Source organism: Drosophila elegans, unplaced genomic scaffold (genome assembly GCF_018152505.1).
Source record: "Drosophila elegans isolate 14027-0461.03 unplaced genomic scaffold, ASM1815250v1 contig_476, whole genome shotgun sequence".
NCBI classification, from domain to species: domain Eukaryota; kingdom Metazoa; phylum Arthropoda; class Insecta; order Diptera; family Drosophilidae; genus Drosophila; species Drosophila elegans.
This window is the reverse complement of record NW_024545863.1, coordinates 5,643,460-5,663,606: the sequence shown is the minus strand read 5'-3', so window position 1 is coordinate 5,663,606 and position 20,147 is coordinate 5,643,460. Positions and strand designations below refer to the sequence as shown.

Genomic DNA, 20,147 nt, shown 5'->3' with positions numbered 1-20,147 from the left:
TTAAGATTAATTAGAAGGTATACACTTGCTAAAAAATGTATCTTTGAGATGCAAATCAGAAATTCAAGTTCGTCTATTCCAACACCTTTATATTAGCACATTGCTTCCATCCTGGCCACAACCTCCCCATTCGTTCTCTCCCAACGTGTCATATGGAAAAGCGTAGTAGAATCCTTGTCCAGATCCGCAGCTAACCCCCAAAACGAAAAGTCCTGCAGACAGCCAGAGAAACGGGGATTGAGTGGCAAAGGGGATATGAGATGGGAAGAGTCAGCTAGCCACGGGCATCTTATCGCCCTAAACCACTTTAGTGTCAGTCGTCCCGCTGACAGCGGTCCAGAGTCGACTCGTGAACATTGTCGCCTTTTTGTTTGGCCGCTGGGAGGAGTGGCCGAGTCCACTGGAGTCCACTGTTGTCTCTTTACATGGCCAGTGGTCTTGTCAACATTGCGATAACAAAACACACACACAAAAATGATGGAAAAAAAGGAATTTTACGCTCTTGGCCATAATGAGGGTGATTTTCGTATTTGTGGTAGATTTGTCCACTTAGCAGGAATGACCAGGCCGAGGACCAAAGCTGTTGCAATTTGCTGGCAAATCATTTGTAGATTTCCACAGTGGATTACGGTTGCTGGCGCCCTGACCACCGTATCCCGATTCCTGATGGTAATGCTCATAATTTGTGAGGCCTGCATATATTTTCGGCCACTTTTTTTTTAGGCCATGATATATGCGCCAGCATGCTTCAGCAATGATTTGTGCTAATGAGTGGGCAACGGTTGGGTGGTTGGGTGGTATTTTACGTCTAGGATTTCATGTGAAAATCCGAAAGCAAAGCTTGTCAGATTCTTGCATTTAATTGGCATTTTTAGAGGCGGGGTTGGGGTGAAAGTTTTTTAATAAAGACCCAGGCGAAATAAAACCGAACCTCTCTTCATTCCAATTCAGTTGATTTTCATTTTCATTTTCATTTGCCCATTTAGCCAGCGACCTCAAGTGCGGGTTTCGACCGGCATTCCGGCATTTTGTCTCCCTTGGTGTGTACACAATTGTCTACGGATTTTCAATATTATTTGCTGCGGTCTTCCGATATACAAAAATCCGCACCCAGTCCCTGGCCATCTGCTACCATCATCTTGGGTCCGTTGTGGGTGTGAAATCGTGGAAATTGCGGACGCTGACTGACTGCCACTGTCAACGGGAGCCGAACTCATTGTAACCGCTTTCAATTGGACATTTTATTTTATATTTGAATTTTAAAATTCCTTCCGCTCCGGCGACAGTCGACGGGCCACAGGAAAATGGACAATTTGTGTTTGTGGCAATTGATTGGCAAATATTGTCCGGCCAAATGGTTAAGGCGAAAAGGTTTGCTGATTAATACGCAGTGACGGCAAGTCAGGGTAAAAGGAAATCGACTCTTTGAGAGCTTGGGATGTAAAGGTACCACTTGTAATGGGTTATTTAAAGATGCGATTAATGTAAGGAACTGTATTTCATGTTTTAAAAAAGTACCTTAAGCAGAAGGTTATCATGCAGCGCATATCACACAAGATGATATATATTTTTAGATATAAGTTCTAGTTGCCAGTAAACATTGAGTCATGCGAACCGATCGAACTTTGCACTTAGTGTTCCTTAACTCCTTGTAGCAACTCATCCATAGCCGCACGCTCCATTTGAGCGTCTTAAAGTCGACGATAAAAGAAGAAACTTGCTCAATGCCAACTTGCATGCAAATTACAAGCAATAAAACGTGGCACATTCCAATGCTTAGGCAAACTTCTGCTACAAGGCTCCAGGGCCGGAGGAGATTATTCTTTATTGTTTGGAGAATGGCAGGAACAACGAGCAGGACGAGAGTCCTTGTGGCAATTCGCACATCATGCGTTTGGCATTGAGATTGTGACTTGGTATCGGCCAATTCCCAGGGCTGTCATATGCGGGGACAACAAACACACCCGACTCGAGGGATATGCAAATTTGTCATCCAGTAAACCAAACAGAAAACACATATAAAGGAGTGAAATAATCATAAAAACGTCAGGCTCAGACGGCGGATGGGGTCCACACAATCCTGAATTGAATTTTTATCTATTGTATTGGCAATAAAGTCACATTGTCACAGCATGTATAAAATGATTATTGTTTACTCTAACCCTCCCTATATTTTTGGCCATATTTGCCCTCCCTCCTTATTCTTTCTTTGGGAAGGGAAAGGAGCAAAAAGTTAAGATACGGGCTCAACCGGGATTTGAACCCGGGACCTCTCGCACCCAAAGCGAGAATCATACCCCTAGACCATTGAGCCACCTACGATAAAAGCCTAAATTTTTGGATTTTTAAACTTAAAAAACATTAAATTCACATCACCTTCAGACTATCGAAAGATACATTTTCGGCCATATTCATGGCCTTTAAATTGAGGTCAACCGGTTTCAAACGTTTTTTTCACGCGTGCTGCAGGCATGCATAATTTAATTCAATAAAAATTAACCCATTCGAGCATTTTGTGAAAGCTAAAACTTAATATCAAAAAATCTATTAAAGCATTATAATTTCTTGCAGTAAAAATAATTTATTATTTTGAATTTAAATTTAGGGGTTATCCAAACATTTATTTGACTTAAGAAATAAAATAGAATTGATAATATTAATATGATTTTGAACGACATTAATGCCGTACTCTATTCGTTTCATTTATATATTTTCTTAAGTATTCACATAATTACAGTATAGCTTATATATACTTTTGTATATAACTAAGTAATAATTCCTTTTGTAAATTTTAGCCAATAACAAATATTTAATCCATTATCAGACTAACGATATAAGTATATAAATTGACCTTCTTTAAATGATTTTTGTTTTACATCAAGGGTTAAGCACTGCAAATCTATCGAACCCTCTCTTATTTCTTTTAAGCGCCTCGAAAACGCCCAAATTCAATAAGGGGATGTAGCTCAGATGGTAGAGCGCTCGCTTAGCATGTGAGAGGTACGGGGATCGATGCCCCGCATCTCCAACAGGATTTTTTTCTTTCCTTAGATCCCTATTTTATTTTTATTTAATTAGAGCAATAAGAAAGGCTGTACCTTAACTTACCCTCATCAGCGGATCGCTGATTTATTGACTTTTAAACACTGCAGTTGTCTCCAATTATTTTTCGTAGCACGGCAGCTGACTCATCAAATTTTGTTTTGTCTCCGGCGCTTTCGGTATGCTTTTAATTTAATTTGAAAAGTTTTGCATGCCCATTTGGCACATTTAACCCCTTGCCTTGCTTGGGGGCGAAAGAAAAAAAATAGACGAAAAAATGAAAAGGAATATCATAAATAATGATGATAACTGTCTAAAGTTTTCAGGGCATGCTATGGTACAAATAGCCACTCCCGACGCCCACACCAAATGCAATTAACTGGACAAAGGGCCAAAACCGAGAAGAAAAATATGACAATTAGGCGCAAAACTAATTGATGGTGGCAGGGTCAAATTAAAAGGATTAGAAAGGGAAGAGAAAAAATGTATTTGTATATTTTGAGGATTTAGGGAAAATATTTTTATGTATTTATAAGAGCTTTAAGGGTTTTTCAAAGCATCGAAACAAATGAACACAAACTAATTCTGTATACAAAATTTAATAAAAATTTAATTATGGTACAACTGTTTAAGAGGTGACAAACCAATCATCCTCCCTAATTCATATATCTTATTTGACCAGATGTTTTTCGTAATATTTTTCTACTTTAAAGTGGTAGTAGTACAGTTTTTACCATTACCCTCATTTTTGGCACTTTTCTTTCTTTGGATATTTTATTATTGTTTTGCTGGCCCAAGTTTTTGGCTCGTTATAAATCACAAGTCTGAATCCATTGAAGATTTATGAGCTGCTAAATATGCTGGCGAAACAACAGGCGAGGGTCGTAGCCTGGACATTTTGGCCAAAAAACTTTGTCCACATATCAAACTTTAAAACGCAATTATCATATATGTGTGTATGATAGATGGAGTGATGTGTACCCTGCCACAGAGTCTGTATTCTTCTTCAGTGTTGTTTTTTACTTGCGCAGATAAACAAAACAAGGTCCTAAATAAACAAAATGAGAAAAAGAATAAGCACAAAATGAGTAAAAAGTTGCACCAGACAAAAATACAATTTGATTTTAATTGAAAAATAGCAACAACAATATAAGCAACCCCGAACGTAGAAAATGAAGGTGCAGATGGATGAGAAATGTCTGGATGTGTTAAAGAAAATCCTTTCGGATATGTGGTTAATAAAATAGGGCTTTTAAAGAATGGCAAGAATTTGCTTCATTTTTGTAAAGGGTTATTAAAAAAAAGGCTGTCACCTTTGCCCTGAAAGCTTATGGAAATTAATCCAATTAATGGCAAATACTTTTTGACCACCCTTAAACCCTTTCCGTACCACCGTGTCCTTAACCCAACCGCACTTTAAATGCCATTAACAAAAGCACAAACAATTTTTACACTTTGCGTGCCAAGAAGCAAAGACAAACAACAACAAACTAGCCCTACAAAAATAAGAGCAAGCTAAACAACAAAAACACCCAGTAAAATAGCAACAAACTGAAATTTCTTTTTATTTATTTTTTCAACAACTTTTTACCTTTTTTTCCCAACTCATTTTCAAGTGTTTCCACTTAGTTGGCTGTTGTTGTTGTTGGGCCAGGCCATTAGGATGGGACGATGAGGTCAGGGAGTTGGGTTCTCGGCAATCTTGATGGGGTTAGCATTGTTTTTGTTGACTTAAGTCAACAAGGTCGAGGGTTAATGAAAGTTGGCTTGAAAGCTTCGATGTTGCTTCACGGTGTGCTGCTTAAGTTGTTGCAATACTTTGGGGAGGAAAACAGGAGAAAGGAACGCATAGGCACGTATATATATGAATACTTTTCAATCTTATATTTGTATTTAAAGATTTCTAAATATATATGCTTTTTATCGTTTGGTTTTATCTACGAACAACTATATTTTTTAAATACCATAGCTTAAATTCTCTAAGGAGGACACGAAGTCCATCGGAGTTTCCGTGGTGTAGTGGTTATCACATCCGCCTAACACGCGGAAGGCCCCCGGTTCAATCCCGGGCGGAAACAGTCCATACTTTTTTTTATATTTATGAACCTTTATGCAGAATAAACATAAAACAATTTATAAAATAGTCAGTAGTTTGGTTCTTGTTTCTTTAATATATTATCCTCTTGTTCTTCAGTATGAATAAGTTATCTATAAATATAATTTAAAGATATTTATAGCTGCATCATGGCCTTAAACTTATCGCGTTGCTTTTGCTTCAAGGCCTCATGTTTTTTTCGTTCCACATTTTTGATTAGGAATTCTTGGAATTTCCGACGCAAGTCCAACGGCAGACCTGTATTTCGAAGGTCCAACTTTTCGAGAACTTTATTGCAGCTAATGATCTTCAGTAGATGTTTGCCAAAGTCCTGCAATAAATTTGATTAAAAGAGGATATGGGGAAGATTTGAGAGAGTTCACCTCTCCCAAACAGTTATTTGATAAATCGATGTCCAACAGGGTGGTATGCTGGCAAATTAGCATCATAAACAGCTTTGTAATGGTCTCCGAAATACCACAAGTTCCCAGGTCCAGCTCCTTGATGGGCATGACCTGAAGGGTGTTGAAAATCGCGGCAGCTCCGTCACTTTGGATGGGATTTAAGCGCAGCACCAACTGATTGAGTGGGACATGTCTTAAGGTACGGCTAAGAATGTAGGCACCTTCTTCAGCTTTAAAAGAAATATTACATTAGATATCTCTTCTCAAGAAAGAATATAGAAAAACTAATTTCACTAACTGATCTTGTTATTAGTCAAATCGAGGACGGTGAGTGTGCCGAAGGACTCTCTGCCGCAGGTCTCCAAAAAGCAGCGGATTCCCGCATCGCCCACCGCACAGTGTAGCAAGGACAGCTCGGTCAGGTGGTGACATCCTTTATCCAGGCTGTGGGCCAGGAATCGCAGCTGATACGGCATCAGCTTCGTGTTGTGCAGACTGAAAAGCAAATGAGTTGCAGGAGACGTATTGCAGGAGGCCCTCTAGAGAAGTCAGTCCTTACCAGAACTTCCGCAACTCGTGGCACTGGCTGAGTCCCTTGCTCAAATGCAGAATATCCCTGACAGTCAGTTGGTTGCAGCCCATTTGGTAATTGCAGCCGGCCGTCTTGGTGCTGTAACTCAGTCGCAGTTGGCGTAAATCCGGCAGATTGCTCAGCAGGTAATCAAGCGGAATGTGATCTGCAAATGGGTGGTATAAACTTTAAGTGTATACGACGGAAATGTACCCTTGAAAATATGTTAAAGCACTTTTCATTCAATAACACATTTCAGTTAGAAAAGTTAAAAATAATTAAATGTTAAACATAATTTTCTTTGTAAATTACATTTCAACTACATTTTTAATAAATAAGAAATAACAATGCTTAGGTGTTATGTTAAATCAGTTTTAAAGTAATCCCTAGGTATTCCCAATTTCATTTCCCCCTTACTCACCATTCGCATCGGTTGTGGGCGGGGCGGGCTGAAGAAAACTTATCTCCAACTGATTTATGTACGCCGCACAGATGTCCAGGACGACCTGCACATTGCCCTCCTGCTCGTAGTCGGCCGTCGGCATGCTTTCAATAAACTCCTGCACATGTCGCTCCATGTAGATGTTGATCCAGGGCCGCTCCCTGCCCCGCGCCTGAAGTGGGGCGCTTCTCCAGCGCTGGCCGTAGCAGCGCTGCCAGAAGAAATCCTCGCGGATGTGGGTGCTGAGCAGCTGCAGCGGCAGCTGCGTGTCCAGGTGGCTTAGGAGGTAGTTGCGGTCCTCGCGCCTCCCCAGCTGACGGTACAGCGGCAACTCTGCGGATGAACAATGTCTGCTTATTTTCAATTTCGTAAGATCTATAGACTACAGTCTTGTGTGGTGTAAATAATAGCCAAAACAAATGGTTGAGCAAAAATATATAAATTATACTGTTTAATATTAAATATTTCACCCAAATTAAAAGTCATTAAATAATATTTGCAATATTTAGAGGTTTCTTAATATTAAATATCTTGTTAATTTGAAGATATTCCCTATTTTTTTATCAGTAAATTTACATCGTTTACCAACTAGATTCAATTATTTTGTTACTCTGGTTAGTCAATTTAAAGCCGTATGCTCACCACTCCAATTCTCAACGATGGCATCAAGCACAAGATGTCGCAGACTTTTCGCTTGATTTGCTTGGCCCTCCAGGACATCGCTGGGGATCTGGATGGTGTCCAATGATTTACCGCCGACTTTGGGCAACTTGACATCGGTGGGATTGAAATAGGCCTTGAAGGTGTCAATGGAAACGGTGCTGGGGAACTCACAGTACGTGAAATCCATTTGAATAAATGTAGTTTGTCGAAATATGCAAACTGCAGATAGTTATACAGTTGGTAGATAAATAACGTTTATTAGTCCGGCTTTTTGGCTGCCAGGAAACGGTTGTCAACGAAGACCCTTTATTGATTTTCCAGTGCTGCAAAAAGGTGAGTGGAAATACGGGGACTTTTTATAAAGCAATGTTGGACTCAGCATAATAAAAATTATTATACTAACATTAACGCATTACAAAAAGCAACTGGGGATACAAAAATAAATCAGATTTAAAGCTGACTCCAAGTTTGGACAATATAATTTCTTTAACTTTGAGTAATGTGTATACCGCAGGATATTCTCGGGTTTCTTGGGCATTTGCATAACAAAGTCGTTTTGGGCCGCGAGATAAGGCCTCAAATGGCAAGCCGATTATGACCCTAATTACACGACATTACAAGTCAGCGTTTATCCCACTCACCAACTCACTAACCGTCCCAAGTCGCCCAAGAGTGTATCAAAAATATTGACTTGGCATCTTTCATTGCGGCCAATCAAGGCGGATATCTACCTGGGGATTAGGCCAGCTGACATGACTTGCGGTTGCCACTGCCAGAAAGTCAAAGTCAGAGCTCCTTGAGTGGCTGGTGTAATTTTTACGGCTTAACTAGGACTCCGCCGTGTCTGCGAAAAATGCAAAGTACGAGTATATTCACGCATAAAAAGCGTTATTTATGTCTCGGCCTCGGCGACGCGTCGACCGAGAATTAATAACCAACCCCGCGATGGGTGATGCCATGATGCGCATTATTATGACCAAATTATACACCTTATAAAACAGTTGCGCGTCTTTGCCGAAACCAAATTTTTATGTAAAGCAATTTATTTTGAATTATTTTTATGGCACTTAACGGTTGCGCTGCCTGCACACATTTGATGGGAAAAAAACTGGAAAGCTGACTAGTCAAAAATTGGTTTCTCATGGGTACGTTTGTCTGTGAATGGGGTTTTGAACTCAAAGGGATTTCCCCTGAATGGTTTGGTTATTGTGCGAATTTCGCTTGATGAATTATGGGAAATCGATGCGCTTATTGAGCGGTTGAGTTATATTGCTACCAACTGGAAATCGATTTTATTTGAGAGCAGAAATAAAATAATTTATTTCATAAATAAATGTAAAATGTAATTTTATTTTTGAATAAAATAAAGTCTTGCAATTTGGTTCATTTAAAATTAGTATTTTTGGCTTGGATGAAAACGTCCCCTAGTTTATTTGTATAGAAAATTTCTTGAACAAAAAATGTTATTTGTTGATATCTTTTATTTTATTGACAATTTTTATTAGGCATATATATTGATACTTATAGTCTTACATGATTCTAAATTAGAAATCATATCGCAAGTTCAGTCCAGTGCCGAAATCGGTCTTGCCACGCCTCGGTCCGCTCAAGTGGTGATTGGCACTGCCGGTGGCATTGAGGTTGAGGTTGCCACTGGGTGAGGAGTACAGGTTGGCCCTCCCAGAACCCTGGACGGTGGTCATATCGAACTGCGGCACCCGGGTGACCCCCACAGCCGCCTGGTGACCCACTGTCGTCTGCAGATTGAGTCCTCCCCCAAACTGGTCGTAAGATCGGTTGTGGCTGTGGAAGGCGGTGGCGTTGAGCGAGGTGTTTTGGCTCTGAAGCAGACTGGCCTGAGCTGCGGCGGTGGTGGTGCTGCCCATGCCCTCGATGTGACCATGCTGCAACGAGAGGCCATGTCCATTGCTGTAAGATGAAAAGAAACCGGGTTATTACTTGATGTTCGATAACGAAAAATATTATAATTCTCCGGTTGGAACTTTTCACCATCTGAAAAAAGAGTTGACTTACGCATTCACCGCTCCATAAACTCCCTTGGTGACGGGTCCACCAGTGCCTGGAGTGGAGGCGAATACTCCGGCCCGAGCATTGACCAGATCGTCACCCACCATCACTCCACAACGGGCGGCTGCCTCTCCGGTCTTTGGGTTTCCTGTTGCCTGACAATCCATTTTTATTAATTATTTGGTTTCTTTGACTTTATACTTGGAGAGTGAAATGTGTTTTGAATGATTGCAAATGCCCGCTGGTCGCTTTTATACGCTATAGCCTTTTGTCACAAAAGAACCCCACGCATCTTTGGTACATTCCCTAGAATTTTCTCTTCTCCATCTGTTAATCAGCCCATGATACAGAGCTATATGCATTTGTTTTTCCCCTTCAGCCATTGTGAAATCCGTGGGGACTCCCAAATATATTTACTTTTTGATATCTTTTTATCTTTTTTGATATAGCGCTTTATTAGATCATTTTAAAAACTTAAACAAGAATCAAGATACAGGTTACCAAACACTTATGTATATTTCTTTGATTTTTGTATCTAACATTACCCGTTAAAACAAAATGACCATCAAGAGGTAAACAAATCTAATTTATATTTATATATATTTTTTTAGTTCTTTCCAATATAAGACTTTCAAAGGCAAATAATTTGAAAGAACAAGGTATAAAATACATTTTGAAATTGGCTCCTGTAGATATATTTAAAGGCTAATTTTATGTTCTACTGGGCATGTAGATATTATGACATTATAACAACAATTTAAATTTAAATTGGGCGAAGCAATTATGACACATTTGTCTGCGTAAAATCATATGGCGCCGTGGCTTAGTTGGTTAAAGCGCCTGTCTAGTAAACAGGAGATCGTGAGTTCGAATCTCGCCGGGGCCTACACAAGAAAAATGTTTGTGTCATATTTTTTTTATAAATTTTCTATTAATTGAAGTTGATTCATATTTTATAAATTAAGTTCTAAACTATAAAATCAATATTTGGCATTTCACTATTTATTAATTATTATTTTGGTGACCCTTAAGAATTAAAAAAATCCTACCACTGAAATTTCGAAATTTTTCGGTTCCCCGTAAGTGGCGCCGTGGCTTAGTTGGTTAAAGCGCCTGTCTAGTAAACAGGAGATCGTGAGTTCGAATCTCGCCGGGGCCTTTGAGCACAAAAATGTGTGTGGGAGGTAGTTTTTTTTTTTAATTTTTTTTTTATACACATTCAGTGCATTGCGTTGCAGCTGTCACTTTTTGAGCCTGCGACTTGTTGGAATCGGAAAGGAAAAACTCTCGTTTTTATTTTGTACTTCTGCCCCGATGACAGCTGACAAAAAGTTTGGCTTGCGTAAACAGTGGCCACGGATTCGCCACCCGCTGCACATCCTCCCCGACATCCACCTGTTGTTGTCCTTGCAGCAGCCTTGCATAACGGAAACAGACCGGCGGAAATGTTCGACAGCATGTTGCGATGTTGTCCACCGCAAGGTGAAAAAAAAGTCCGGAGATCCGGGGCTGCCCATATTTGCCTTGCAAATGGAACGAACGGCTTTTCAATTTCCCTCGCTTTTGGAAATAAGGGGGACCGACCGCCTGCAATTAGCCGGCAGCCAGCAGCTTATTTGTTTCAATTTATTTACATGCACTCGCCTCTGGCTTATCTTGCTTTTTTATACCCAAACGCACTCAAGCCCAGCGATAACTCCGGGGCATATAATTATGTCACAATGCAGCAAAAACAAACTTCTGACAAGCTGAACAATGCCATATTATTTTTATGAATTTAATTTCTAGCGTCCTTTTTGTTTGTTACTCGGATACAGCAATGTCCTCTTCAAATTTCCTCCCGAGAATATCTGTTGGTCTGCCGTTGGATTTCACTTATCGAATACAAAAGTTGGTTGGATGGCCCCCTTTTATGATCTCAAAGTTTGGCAATCTCGACAAATATCCCCCCAATATTTGCCCAGACTTGAATAAGCTCAATTCCTGCCCCCAACATGTGTTCAAACATATATCATTTGCAATGCTCGAACGCCCACCCCAAAAAAAAGCTGATCCAGACCTCATCGTCACCACCCGGCGGTTTTTAGCAATTGTCAGCAATTTTCTCAATGGACAGTCCAGAAACTATCGCACAAAACCACTAAGCAAATGTCCCTCGTCCACCCGATGTGTGCTGTGTATTTTTCTGATTACCACGGACGGACAGTCCGGCCGGAGTCGCACACTGTGGGCGTGTACATAGCTTAGGCATTAACATAATTTATGTGGTTCCGCCGGATTTGGCCTTGTCGTAAAAAAGGACACTCCATTGTCCGCTTTGAGCTTCGATAACAAAGGCAAAGTCCGGCCGAGGATTGCGGTTTTTATTGTTTCGATGGCAACAAAGTTTATGGAAAGTTACTCTGGCTCTAATTTCGTTTGTAGTTTTTCTGTTGACTTTGCGCATTTTTTTAATTAAATGAATTTTGGGTTGTAGAAATCAAATGGTAGCCAGCTAATCTATGTGGCCATTACTCAAATTTTGGGAGGGTTTCTGGATGGGATGTATGAAGTTCATGGTCCATAAAAACGTGCGAAATTTTCACGGGCGCGTGAATTTTCACAGCCCTTGTGGGTTCTTGTTTTTGTTTTTCCAGACACGGACGGGCGCCTCCCCTTTTCCACCTCTTACTGATTGTTGTCACCTGTTTTTTGCGCACTTTATTCGCAGGCCTGCAGGTAATCGCTGGGTATGCGGAGTTGACACAAAAGGTGTTGCTTTTTCCTGGTTTGGAAAATTCTTTGACAGCAATGTATTCCAGGGTGTAAAACTGTCACATAACCTGCGATTCCTTAGACTGTTAGTACACCTGGCACGCAGAACTCATAACTCAAAAACGTTTTTGTTGCCCTCACAAAAGCAGGTAATGTGGCAAAATAAAATCAAGCAGCGAATGTTGAAAACTTCAAGTTTTTCTTTACGTTTAATAATGAAAAATTGCTGGCACGTGCGGGTTGGGTAAAAATACTACATTTTTTACGAATGGTATAAGCCTTTTAATGAATCTTGAGGCATTGCGGTTCAACTTCTTGCACATATTGCAGTTATTAAACTAGAGGTTAAACTAATTTGAAAGATTAATTTTATTAAACCATAAAAACAACCGGTGTTGGGGGTGCCTACTTATAAAACTTATGGTAATAAAAAAAATTGTTAAAGCTTTTTACATTTAGTTATATGAGTCTTTAACAAAAAAAAATAAATTCTGTTGGAGATGCGGGGTATCGATCCCCGTACCTCTCACATGCTAAGCGAGCGCTCTACCATCTGAGCTACATCCCCGATGAGGGCAGCGCTGCTTTTTTCACAGCCTACGCCTCATCGGATAGTAATAGTGCATTTAAATCAGATTAATATGGTTTGGTTTTGTTGGCCCTAAATATATAGTTAAACAAAATAATTTAAATATACAAATTTTGTATTTATGTTTAAATTGTCTTAATCTTCCTACAAGCATTTAAAGATTAAACTATTTTTATTTACCTTTTATTGGCTGAGATGTTGCATTTTGATACCTTAATTTTACTCAATAAAAGTTATATGATAACTGTTTATATACTAAAAGAATTAGTAATACACTTAGATATATTCAACTTTGCTCATTAAACTTGATCAGATTTACGTAGGTAACCAGGGCAGCCTTGAAAGCATATACTATTAATAAATTTTCATGGTTTGTTGGCTCTGGCGAAGTTACAGCACTCGAATGCTTATTACAAGGCCCATTAGGCAGCCTGTCTTCATTTGGCTCCCAGAGTTGGATCGCAGATCGGATTCAAAGTAGTTCAACCAGAGTCTTCAATTGATGCAGTTGGAAAAATGTCAGTGCTCCGGTTCGTTTTTCTGCTAGTCCTGGCCAACAGCAATCGAGTTTTAGCTTTGAAGGCCGAAGGCGATTTGCATGAGGATCTTTCAGGACCAGATTCCATCGACGGACGATCTTTCTTCTTTTTGGGCAATTTATTTCGTCGCTGGCGCAATCGCTGGATGGCCTTTCATAGCCCGGATCCGCTGTTTGCAGGTCCCGTCTATCCCATAACTGGTTATTACAACTGCCCCGTATACGGCTGCAATCCGTCGACCATTGGACCTCAACCCGGTTACTATAACACTCCCGGAGGATTCTACACCATGCCACTGAATCAGCAACAGACCCAGGGAAACAGCAATGTCTATATTTACCAGAGCGATCAGAATTCCGCTTCAGCTGCAAGTCCTCTGGGATATGGATATGGTTATGGTGTATCACCACTTAGACCACCAAAGCCCTTGCCTCTGCCGCCTCCTGGAGCCTTGCCTCCCTCCACAGTGGGCACGGCATCGGCCAGTGCCGGCGGCTACTCCGGACCAGAATTAGGACCTGGACAACGGCCAGGACTATTTCCAATACCGTTACCCCAACTGGGATGAACGGGAAAAACGGGAAGTCGTAGGAAACGCTTGCCCAAGTAAACAGTGCAGACAAAGTAAAAGAAAACAATACAATTTTAATTGAAATATGAGCGAAAAAAATTAAGTAAAAAGAGATACGAAAACAGAGACTTCTCCAACCAAACCTTCCTCGTATTATATTGTTAATATTATACAATGTTCTGACCAATTTTAAAATTGTAAACTAAAATCTATATGTAAAGAATGATTAAAATATATATGAAAAAAAATTATAAATTCATTACAACAATAATATAGTAGTTGTTACCAATGTTATACACTTTATTGAACATTTATAATTTGCCCATTATCGTATCAATAAAATTAAAAGGAACCCATTCAGCTGTGCAATTAAAATGATTTTGTTTACATTACAAACTAGATTTCGAAAGTGGCGCTGCTTCCTGAAAAATCCACAAAAAGGGTTACCCACGCACACACTCACACGTCCATTTATCCATTAACGCCAAAGGAAAAACTCCACAAGCAATCTGCATAAACAAACTCATCATCATCCTCGCCAGCCAAAGTTTGGGCTCGAGGTTCCGGACGAGCAGAAGCTGAAGCCACGATGCTCCGGCATTTGTTTTGATTCCATCATAAACCATAAGATAGCTGCAGACGAGGATGGCTGATGAAGTGGTTGCAAGCTGCCCAAGGAGCCGGGGGAGAGATTCAATTGTTTGGCAAATAAATGCCCGGCAGCATAATGGATGGCCATCCAGTGGCTTGGTCAGCTCCGTGTCCGCTCCTGTTATTATTTTTATATAACTTGCGAAAATAATAATAGAGCTTTGCCCATGCCCAAGGGCGTGGCAGAAGCAAACAAACAAGCGACAGTTGAATAAACAGAAGTGTGAAAGTGCAGATAGTAAAGGGATCTGGCCACCGGAGTCTCCTTTTCCATATGTTAAGGCGTTGACTCCTGTCCATATCAGTCCATTTCTCTCCATCTTGATATGCATTTGTCCTGAACTTTATTTGTGTTTGTGCTGGAACAACAAAAACGAACAACATGGCGCTGTACCAGACTCATTTTCCAGGTGTTTTTGCTTAGTTGATAACTTTCGCTGACCGGAAACGGAAATTAAGTGCACAAGTTTGTTCCAAAGACACCCGCTTTGCTCATTTTTTATCTAGTCCAGATATCTTGGCCAAGAAACAAGCTATGTTGGCAATCAGTAAATTAAAATGTCCAAAAGAGAAGCATTCAAATCACAATGACTCACAAGTGGGGCATTTGACACTTGCCCATGCATCGGGGATGTAGCTCAGATGGTAGAGCGCTCGCTTAGCATGTGAGAGGTACGGGGATCGATGCCCCGCATCTCCAGTTGAAAATTTTTGCTGTACTAAATTTTTATTTTTGTATATTTAATTTTTTTAAAGTAAAAAATAAATTATTTACATTAAAATAACAAAAATAAAACAAAAACTATTCCGGGCTCAACCGGGATTTGAACCCGGGACCTCTCGCACCCAAAGCGAGAATCATACCCCTAGACCATTGAGCCGCTTGGACGCAGGGAAGCCATTTGTAGATATAAATTTGTCCCGCTACGCAAACGCTCAAAAAATTTGCGAAAACAAAAATATGTTTGCAAATAAACAAGCAAAACTACTTTAATTAAGAACAAGTTAAGGAGTGGTATTTTTTCTTGGATAACAAAATAATTATCAATTGGAGATGCGGGGCATCGATCCCCGTACCTCTCACATGCTAAGCGAGCGCTCTACCATCTGAGCTACATCCCCTTGTGCCAACAAGTCAGCAAAAATGAGACAATTCGGGGAGGTTTTTGTTCATGAATTTAATTTAATTTAATAGTTAATGTCAACAACTTAAATAATCTAATCTCGAAAACATTTGCAAATAATACTTGGGAGAGTTTAACAACTTATGGTCTTATCCATAATATGCGCCGTAGGGGTTGCCGTAGCCGCCACCAAAGCCGCCAGGAAAGCCACCAGGAAGTCCACCCGTGTAGCCGCCTCCTCCGATTGGGAATCCACCACCATATCCACCTCCGAATCCTCCACCATAGGCGGGAACTGGAACGGGATAGGGCTGTGGCTGGGGACGATTGCCGCCCAAAAGTCCGCCCAACAGGTTGCCAAAGAGGCCGCCACCTCCGCCGCCGCCTCCTCCAAGGAGTCCACCTCCGCCAAGTAGATTTCCTAAGATTCGATTATCCACCGGTCCACCAGTGGGCTGAGCTCCAGTTCCCGGCGAAGGACGCTGCTGTGGATACGCATACTGAGCATAAGAGCAGGCGCAAAGCGACAGGAGCACCACCAGCTAATAAAAAGGAAATAAAATCCATTAGGAAATATTTTAAAATGGAAATGTTCTGCCATCACTCACCGAACAGCTAATCTTGACCATGTTTCTAGTTCGTCTTGAACTTGACTGACTTGGTTAGCCATCGATTGTTTCGGTTTTTATACATGTTCTTAAAAACTTACGCCCACATTGTCCCGGAACACGACAGATAAACGACCTTCAACCCCTTTAAACTTAACCGATTTCAATGTTTTTCTCACGATTTGTTATATTTCGCCTTAGTAGCTGCGACTAAGTTTTGGCACAATAAAAATTGATTGGCTCGAGAACTGGTTGTTGATCAAGTTTTGGGCAGTTCTTTGAACTCGACGAGAATAGGAAGTCCAGGAAGTGCTGGAGGTTGATATAAATACGGTCGTGCTTAACTTGGCAATGCTTAGATCCAACAGAGAACATGCGGCAAAACAAGGTAAGTGGAGTTACATTCATATCTAAACCTTGGGTGACAGTTTTTTTTCATTTGCAGATAATGATTCTGTGTCTGTGCCTGCTGCTTTGCATGGGACTTGCACACTCCCATGGTTTTGGTGGAAAGCTCGGAGGAGGTTATGCAGCTGTCTACAATAACTTTGTTCCCTATCCCGTGGCCCAGCCGATTCCAGTGGCACAGCCTGTCCCAGTTCCCGTGGTAATTCCTCAACCGATTCCAGTGCCAGTGCCCCAGCCCGTAGTGGTTCCCCTAAAGCACGGCTGGAAAGGCGGATTTGGTGGCTTGGGCGGAGGATTTGGGGGTGGTTATGGAGGCGGTTTCGGTGGTTATCAGAACTTCGCCTCTGCCTCCTCCTTCAGTTCTGCCAGTTCATTTGGCGGAGGCTACGGCGGAGGCTTTGGCGGTGGCATTTTTAAGAGACGCTAAATGTTTTGTTTAGGTACATTGTTAAAATATATACATATATTTATTTAAGTTTCACGAATTGATTATTTACTTCGTTTTTTAAGCAGACTTCTGTATATTTTGAACTCTATTTGTGGCAAAATAATTTTGCTTGGGCTGGCTCGAAACTGGCAAACAGCAGCCATCTGAGCATGAGGCTCAATGGTCTAGGGGTATGATTCTCGCTTTGGGTGCGAGAGGTCCCGGGTTCAAATCCCGGTTGAGCCCTGCTCTTTTTTTTAAATGTTTTTATTTCCAATTGTATAAAAAAAAATGTATTAGCACTCACTTTTTCTTTTTAAATTCGATATATTTTAAAATATAAGCAAACGAATTATTCGATAAAAAATAGTCGTTTTGTTCCCGCCCGGGTTCGAACCGGGGACCTTGTGCGTGTGAAGCACACGTGATAACCACTACACTACGGAAACCTCTTGCTTTTAATAATTCAAGAGGGCATCATCAGCCAACATGTAGCGCCATCTATACTTGAATTTTACATGTGACTGTCTCAACATACGTTCGCAAGATGTCGCCCAAAATGTAAATGTACGGAAAGTGTAAAAGTTTATCGAAAGTGAGAAAATTTCAGAATAACACATTTTCAATGTGGCTGCTTTTCCCAAATAAAAAAAAAAAATAACCGAGAGCGACGAGGAACACAAGCTGGCATCCCAGCAAGTGACCCAAGCAGCACATCATGGAATTATAACTACATTTGTTTTACTTATTTTAATGGTCAAATGAATTAAACTAAATAACAAAAATTTGCGATTCTGATGGCAATCATATGGTTTTTAACTTATCCCACTAATCAATACTTATTTTCCCCAAGCACCGCCTCCGATATCGCCGCCCCCGTATCCGGATCCTCCGCTGTAATGTCTTTCTTCGTGATATTCGTGATGCTCATAGCCACTGCTTCGGCCGTATCCTCCTCCATATCCTCCTCCATATCCTCCTCCGAATCCTCCTCCGTATCCTCCGCCGTAACCGCCGCCGTGTCCTCCTCCGTAGCCACCTCCGAAACCACCTCCATGGCTTCCTGCTAATCCAGCGCCCAACTTAGCGCCCACAGCAGCTCCGAGTCCAAATCCGGCAGCGCCACCCACTAATCCGCTCTTTAGACCCAGCAGCTTTGGAGTGCGAACCTTGAGACCCACAAATCCGGCGTGAGGTCCCTTAAAAGCCAACAGTTTAATTTTTCCGGCTGAGGCATTTCGCAGTAGAAACAGAAAGTATACTCCCAGAAACAGGATCAATTGTGAACGCTGAAATTTTAATTAAAGAGTTACATATTGTGCTTCAAATGATTAATTTGTCATTCAGTAAAATTTTATTTAACTGGCTTTAAAACTAAATCATTAGAAATATTTTATGAAATTAAGCAAGGTGTTTAGCGGAATTTAACTTTATATTAAAAACTGTTCCGTACGAAATTTTATAAAATCAACTTATATTCAATTTTATTTTCGTTTTAGTTGCAGATATAAAATAACTTCCATTAAAATCCAATCACAAAACTGTATTTCGGGATAATTGTTTTTTTTTTTACCGTTTTTACTCGTTTCTTAAACACACTTTTAAAAACATATGAATGTTTCTTGTCTAATAAAAATCCATCACAATCAAACACTTACAATGATTTGCATGTTTACTTTTTATACGGATTAAACGCGAGTTTAATTGATTAAGTCTGTTTTGGAAATAAAAACAGGTTTTTATATATTTTTAAAATTACTATGTCTTGTAAAAACTTCAAATTCAACTGTGTGGGCCGATGACGAAGCTTGTCTTTTGGCTTGACTTGGACAACGACGCGTGATCAATTGAAGCTGCTGCGCGGCAGCGGACGCGTTTTTATCTCGCTGACGCGTTTTGTGACCGATTCGAATCGCCCTTATGCAATCAGCCGTTGAAGAGGTCTTGTTTGTCTTCGCTTTTGTTGTTGCTGCCGCTGCTGATGTGAACTTCAGGCTGTGCTATATATTTGCCTTATGCACATGATTTGCCCCTAAAAATTTCAGGTTTTTTGAGAGCAAAAAGTGAAAAATTGGGCTTGAGTAAAGAAATGTAAAAAAAAGGAATGAGCTGAAGACAACAAATGTCAATGGAAAACGTGCCATATATTTTGCTGGGCTAGAAACCTGAAGAAAATTGAAAAAAATCACATTTTCAGAATGTACGCTCAGCATTTTAAATCAACATGCAAATAGAAAAAAAAATTATGCACACTTAGGTGAATCATTTTGGGTATTTACGTTTTATTGACCTCCATCACATTAAAAGCCAAATAAAGAAATCAAACAAAACAGGGGCAGAAATTTCCAGCAGGTACGAGTCGGTTTTTCCAACTCATCTGCCGAATGGGTTGCCATAGCCTCCATAGCCAGAAGATCCGTAGTTGTTGTAGTTGCTGAACTGATTGTACTGCTGTCTATAGCCTCCGCCATATCCCCCGCCGAATCCTCCATAGCCACCGTATCCAGGGTATCCGAATCCTTGGTATCCGCCGGAACTACTGCTCGCCGCCGCACTAGCTGAGGCGTAGCTACCTCCATAGCCTCCGTATCCTCCATAGGGTGAAAATCCATACCCAAATCCGGATCCAGGATACTGGGGGGCACTCAGGGCTCCGGCAATAAGGCAGCACAACAGAGAAGACAGTGTAAAATACTGCAACATTAAAAAAATCCAAATTAGCGATTTAGTCTGAGTAGCTAAGACTTTAATGTACTCCCACCTTCATGGCTGGCAAACAACTCAATGGCAACTGATTAAAGTTTGCCATTCTTATAGTCGCCGAAAACGGAAGTAAAGTTCGCAGTAATTACAATAATGAGATTTAGCATAATTATAGAACAAATGCGAGACTATAACCTACCTTTAGTACAGAGTCACTTAGAGTTTGGATTACAGAACATTGAGTGTTATGAATATAAATAGTGGGTCAATAACCTTAATCATTTGCATGTTTGGCAATCATCATTTAGCTTAAAAGCAATACAAAATTGTGACTTCAACACTTAACAGACAAAGATCGATTTTTATAATTGTACCTTCTACAAAATATCAATCATATTCATTTTTTGGTTTTAATTTTAAGTCCAAAATAAGAATAAGTTCTTCTTATATTGTATATTTATTAAAGTTTTATGCAAAGCTTAAAAATAAACCCATTAAAATTAGCTGAATTCACTCATCTTTTAAAGA

At 40.4% G+C, this 20,147-nt stretch overlaps 7 protein-coding genes and 11 non-coding genes across 18 annotated transcripts; 8 read left to right on the top strand and 10 right to left on the bottom strand.

The window, feature by feature from the left end:
- Positions 1-2,242: 2,242 nt before the first annotated feature.
- Trnap-ugg lies at positions 2,243-2,314 on the bottom strand. Its single transcript has one exon. It is a non-coding gene; the product is annotated as a tRNA-Pro (tRNA).
- Positions 2,315-2,955: 641 nt separating this feature from the next.
- On the top strand, positions 2,956-3,028 carry Trnaa-agc. The gene has a single exon. It is a non-coding gene; the product is annotated as a tRNA-Ala (tRNA).
- A 2,019-nt stretch (positions 3,029-5,047) lies between these two features.
- On the top strand, positions 5,048-5,120 carry Trnav-aac. The gene has a single exon. It is a non-coding gene; the product is annotated as a tRNA-Val (tRNA).
- A 111-nt stretch (positions 5,121-5,231) lies between these two features.
- Positions 5,232-7,419, bottom strand: LOC108140454. Its single transcript, XM_017263186.2, has 6 exons — positions 7,197-7,419; positions 6,534-6,887; positions 6,101-6,278; positions 5,840-6,036; positions 5,521-5,771; positions 5,232-5,468 (listed from the first exon to the last, which is right to left on the bottom strand). Exons 1-6 carry the CDS (start codon positions 7,402-7,404, stop codon positions 5,274-5,276), a joined length of 1,383 nt encoding a protein of 460 aa, XP_017118675.1. The 5' UTR covers positions 7,405-7,419; the 3' UTR covers positions 5,232-5,273.
- A 1,276-nt stretch (positions 7,420-8,695) lies between these two features.
- LOC108140446 (attacin-A) lies at positions 8,696-9,453 on the bottom strand. Its single transcript, XM_017263177.2, has 2 exons — positions 9,252-9,453; positions 8,696-9,146 (listed from the first exon to the last, which is right to left on the bottom strand). Exons 1-2 carry the CDS (start codon positions 9,410-9,412, stop codon positions 8,762-8,764), a joined length of 546 nt encoding a protein of 181 aa, XP_017118666.1. The 5' UTR covers positions 9,413-9,453; the 3' UTR covers positions 8,696-8,761.
- A 604-nt stretch (positions 9,454-10,057) lies between these two features.
- Trnat-agu lies at positions 10,058-10,131 on the top strand. The gene has a single exon. It is a non-coding gene; the product is annotated as a tRNA-Thr (tRNA).
- A 199-nt stretch (positions 10,132-10,330) lies between these two features.
- On the top strand, positions 10,331-10,404 carry Trnat-agu. The gene has a single exon. It is a non-coding gene; the product is annotated as a tRNA-Thr (tRNA).
- Positions 10,405-12,494: 2,090 nt separating this feature from the next.
- Positions 12,495-12,567, bottom strand: Trnaa-agc. The gene has a single exon. It is a non-coding gene; the product is annotated as a tRNA-Ala (tRNA).
- A 482-nt stretch (positions 12,568-13,049) lies between these two features.
- Positions 13,050-13,893, top strand: LOC108140462. The gene has a single exon (XM_017263195.1). It carries the CDS (start codon positions 13,105-13,107, stop codon positions 13,693-13,695), a length of 591 nt encoding a protein of 196 aa, XP_017118684.1. The 5' UTR covers positions 13,050-13,104; the 3' UTR covers positions 13,696-13,893.
- A 1,083-nt stretch (positions 13,894-14,976) lies between these two features.
- Positions 14,977-15,049, top strand: Trnaa-agc. The gene has a single exon. It is a non-coding gene; the product is annotated as a tRNA-Ala (tRNA).
- A 109-nt stretch (positions 15,050-15,158) lies between these two features.
- Positions 15,159-15,230, bottom strand: Trnap-ugg. Its single transcript has one exon. It is a non-coding gene; the product is annotated as a tRNA-Pro (tRNA).
- Positions 15,231-15,398: 168 nt separating this feature from the next.
- Positions 15,399-15,471, bottom strand: Trnaa-agc. The gene has a single exon. It is a non-coding gene; the product is annotated as a tRNA-Ala (tRNA).
- Positions 15,472-15,512: 41 nt separating this feature from the next.
- LOC108140818 (acanthoscurrin-1) lies at positions 15,513-16,170 on the bottom strand. Its single transcript, XM_017263824.2, has 2 exons — positions 16,082-16,170; positions 15,513-16,015 (listed from the first exon to the last, which is right to left on the bottom strand). The coding sequence occupies exons 1-2, from the start codon at positions 16,100-16,102 to the stop codon at positions 15,623-15,625; spliced, it is 414 nt and encodes a 137-aa protein (XP_017119313.1). The 5' UTR covers positions 16,103-16,170; the 3' UTR covers positions 15,513-15,622.
- Positions 16,171-16,419: 249 nt separating this feature from the next.
- LOC108140817 (prismalin-14) lies at positions 16,420-16,964 on the top strand. Its single transcript, XM_017263823.2, has 2 exons — positions 16,420-16,469; positions 16,527-16,964. The coding sequence occupies exons 1-2, from the start codon at positions 16,455-16,457 to the stop codon at positions 16,914-16,916; spliced, it is 405 nt and encodes a 134-aa protein (XP_017119312.1). The 5' UTR covers positions 16,420-16,454; the 3' UTR covers positions 16,917-16,964.
- A 126-nt stretch (positions 16,965-17,090) lies between these two features.
- On the top strand, positions 17,091-17,162 carry Trnap-ugg. Its single transcript has one exon. It is a non-coding gene; the product is annotated as a tRNA-Pro (tRNA).
- Positions 17,163-17,289: 127 nt separating this feature from the next.
- Positions 17,290-18,775, bottom strand: LOC108140816 (glycine-rich cell wall structural protein). Its single transcript, XM_017263822.2, has 2 exons — positions 18,575-18,775; positions 17,290-18,205 (listed from the first exon to the last, which is right to left on the bottom strand). Exons 1-2 carry the CDS (start codon positions 18,584-18,586, stop codon positions 17,756-17,758), a joined length of 462 nt encoding a protein of 153 aa, XP_017119311.1. The 5' UTR covers positions 18,587-18,775; the 3' UTR covers positions 17,290-17,755.
- Positions 17,293-17,365, bottom strand: Trnav-cac. The gene has a single exon. It is a non-coding gene; the product is annotated as a tRNA-Val (tRNA).
- Positions 18,776-19,178: 403 nt separating the features above from the next.
- LOC108140460 (keratin-associated protein 19-2) lies at positions 19,179-19,697 on the bottom strand. The gene is made up of 2 exons (XM_017263192.1): positions 19,678-19,697; positions 19,179-19,610 (listed from the first exon to the last, which is right to left on the bottom strand). The coding sequence occupies exons 1-2, from the start codon at positions 19,681-19,683 to the stop codon at positions 19,290-19,292; spliced, it is 327 nt and encodes a 108-aa protein (XP_017118681.1). The 5' UTR covers positions 19,684-19,697; the 3' UTR covers positions 19,179-19,289.
- Positions 19,698-20,147: the final 450 nt, after the last annotated feature.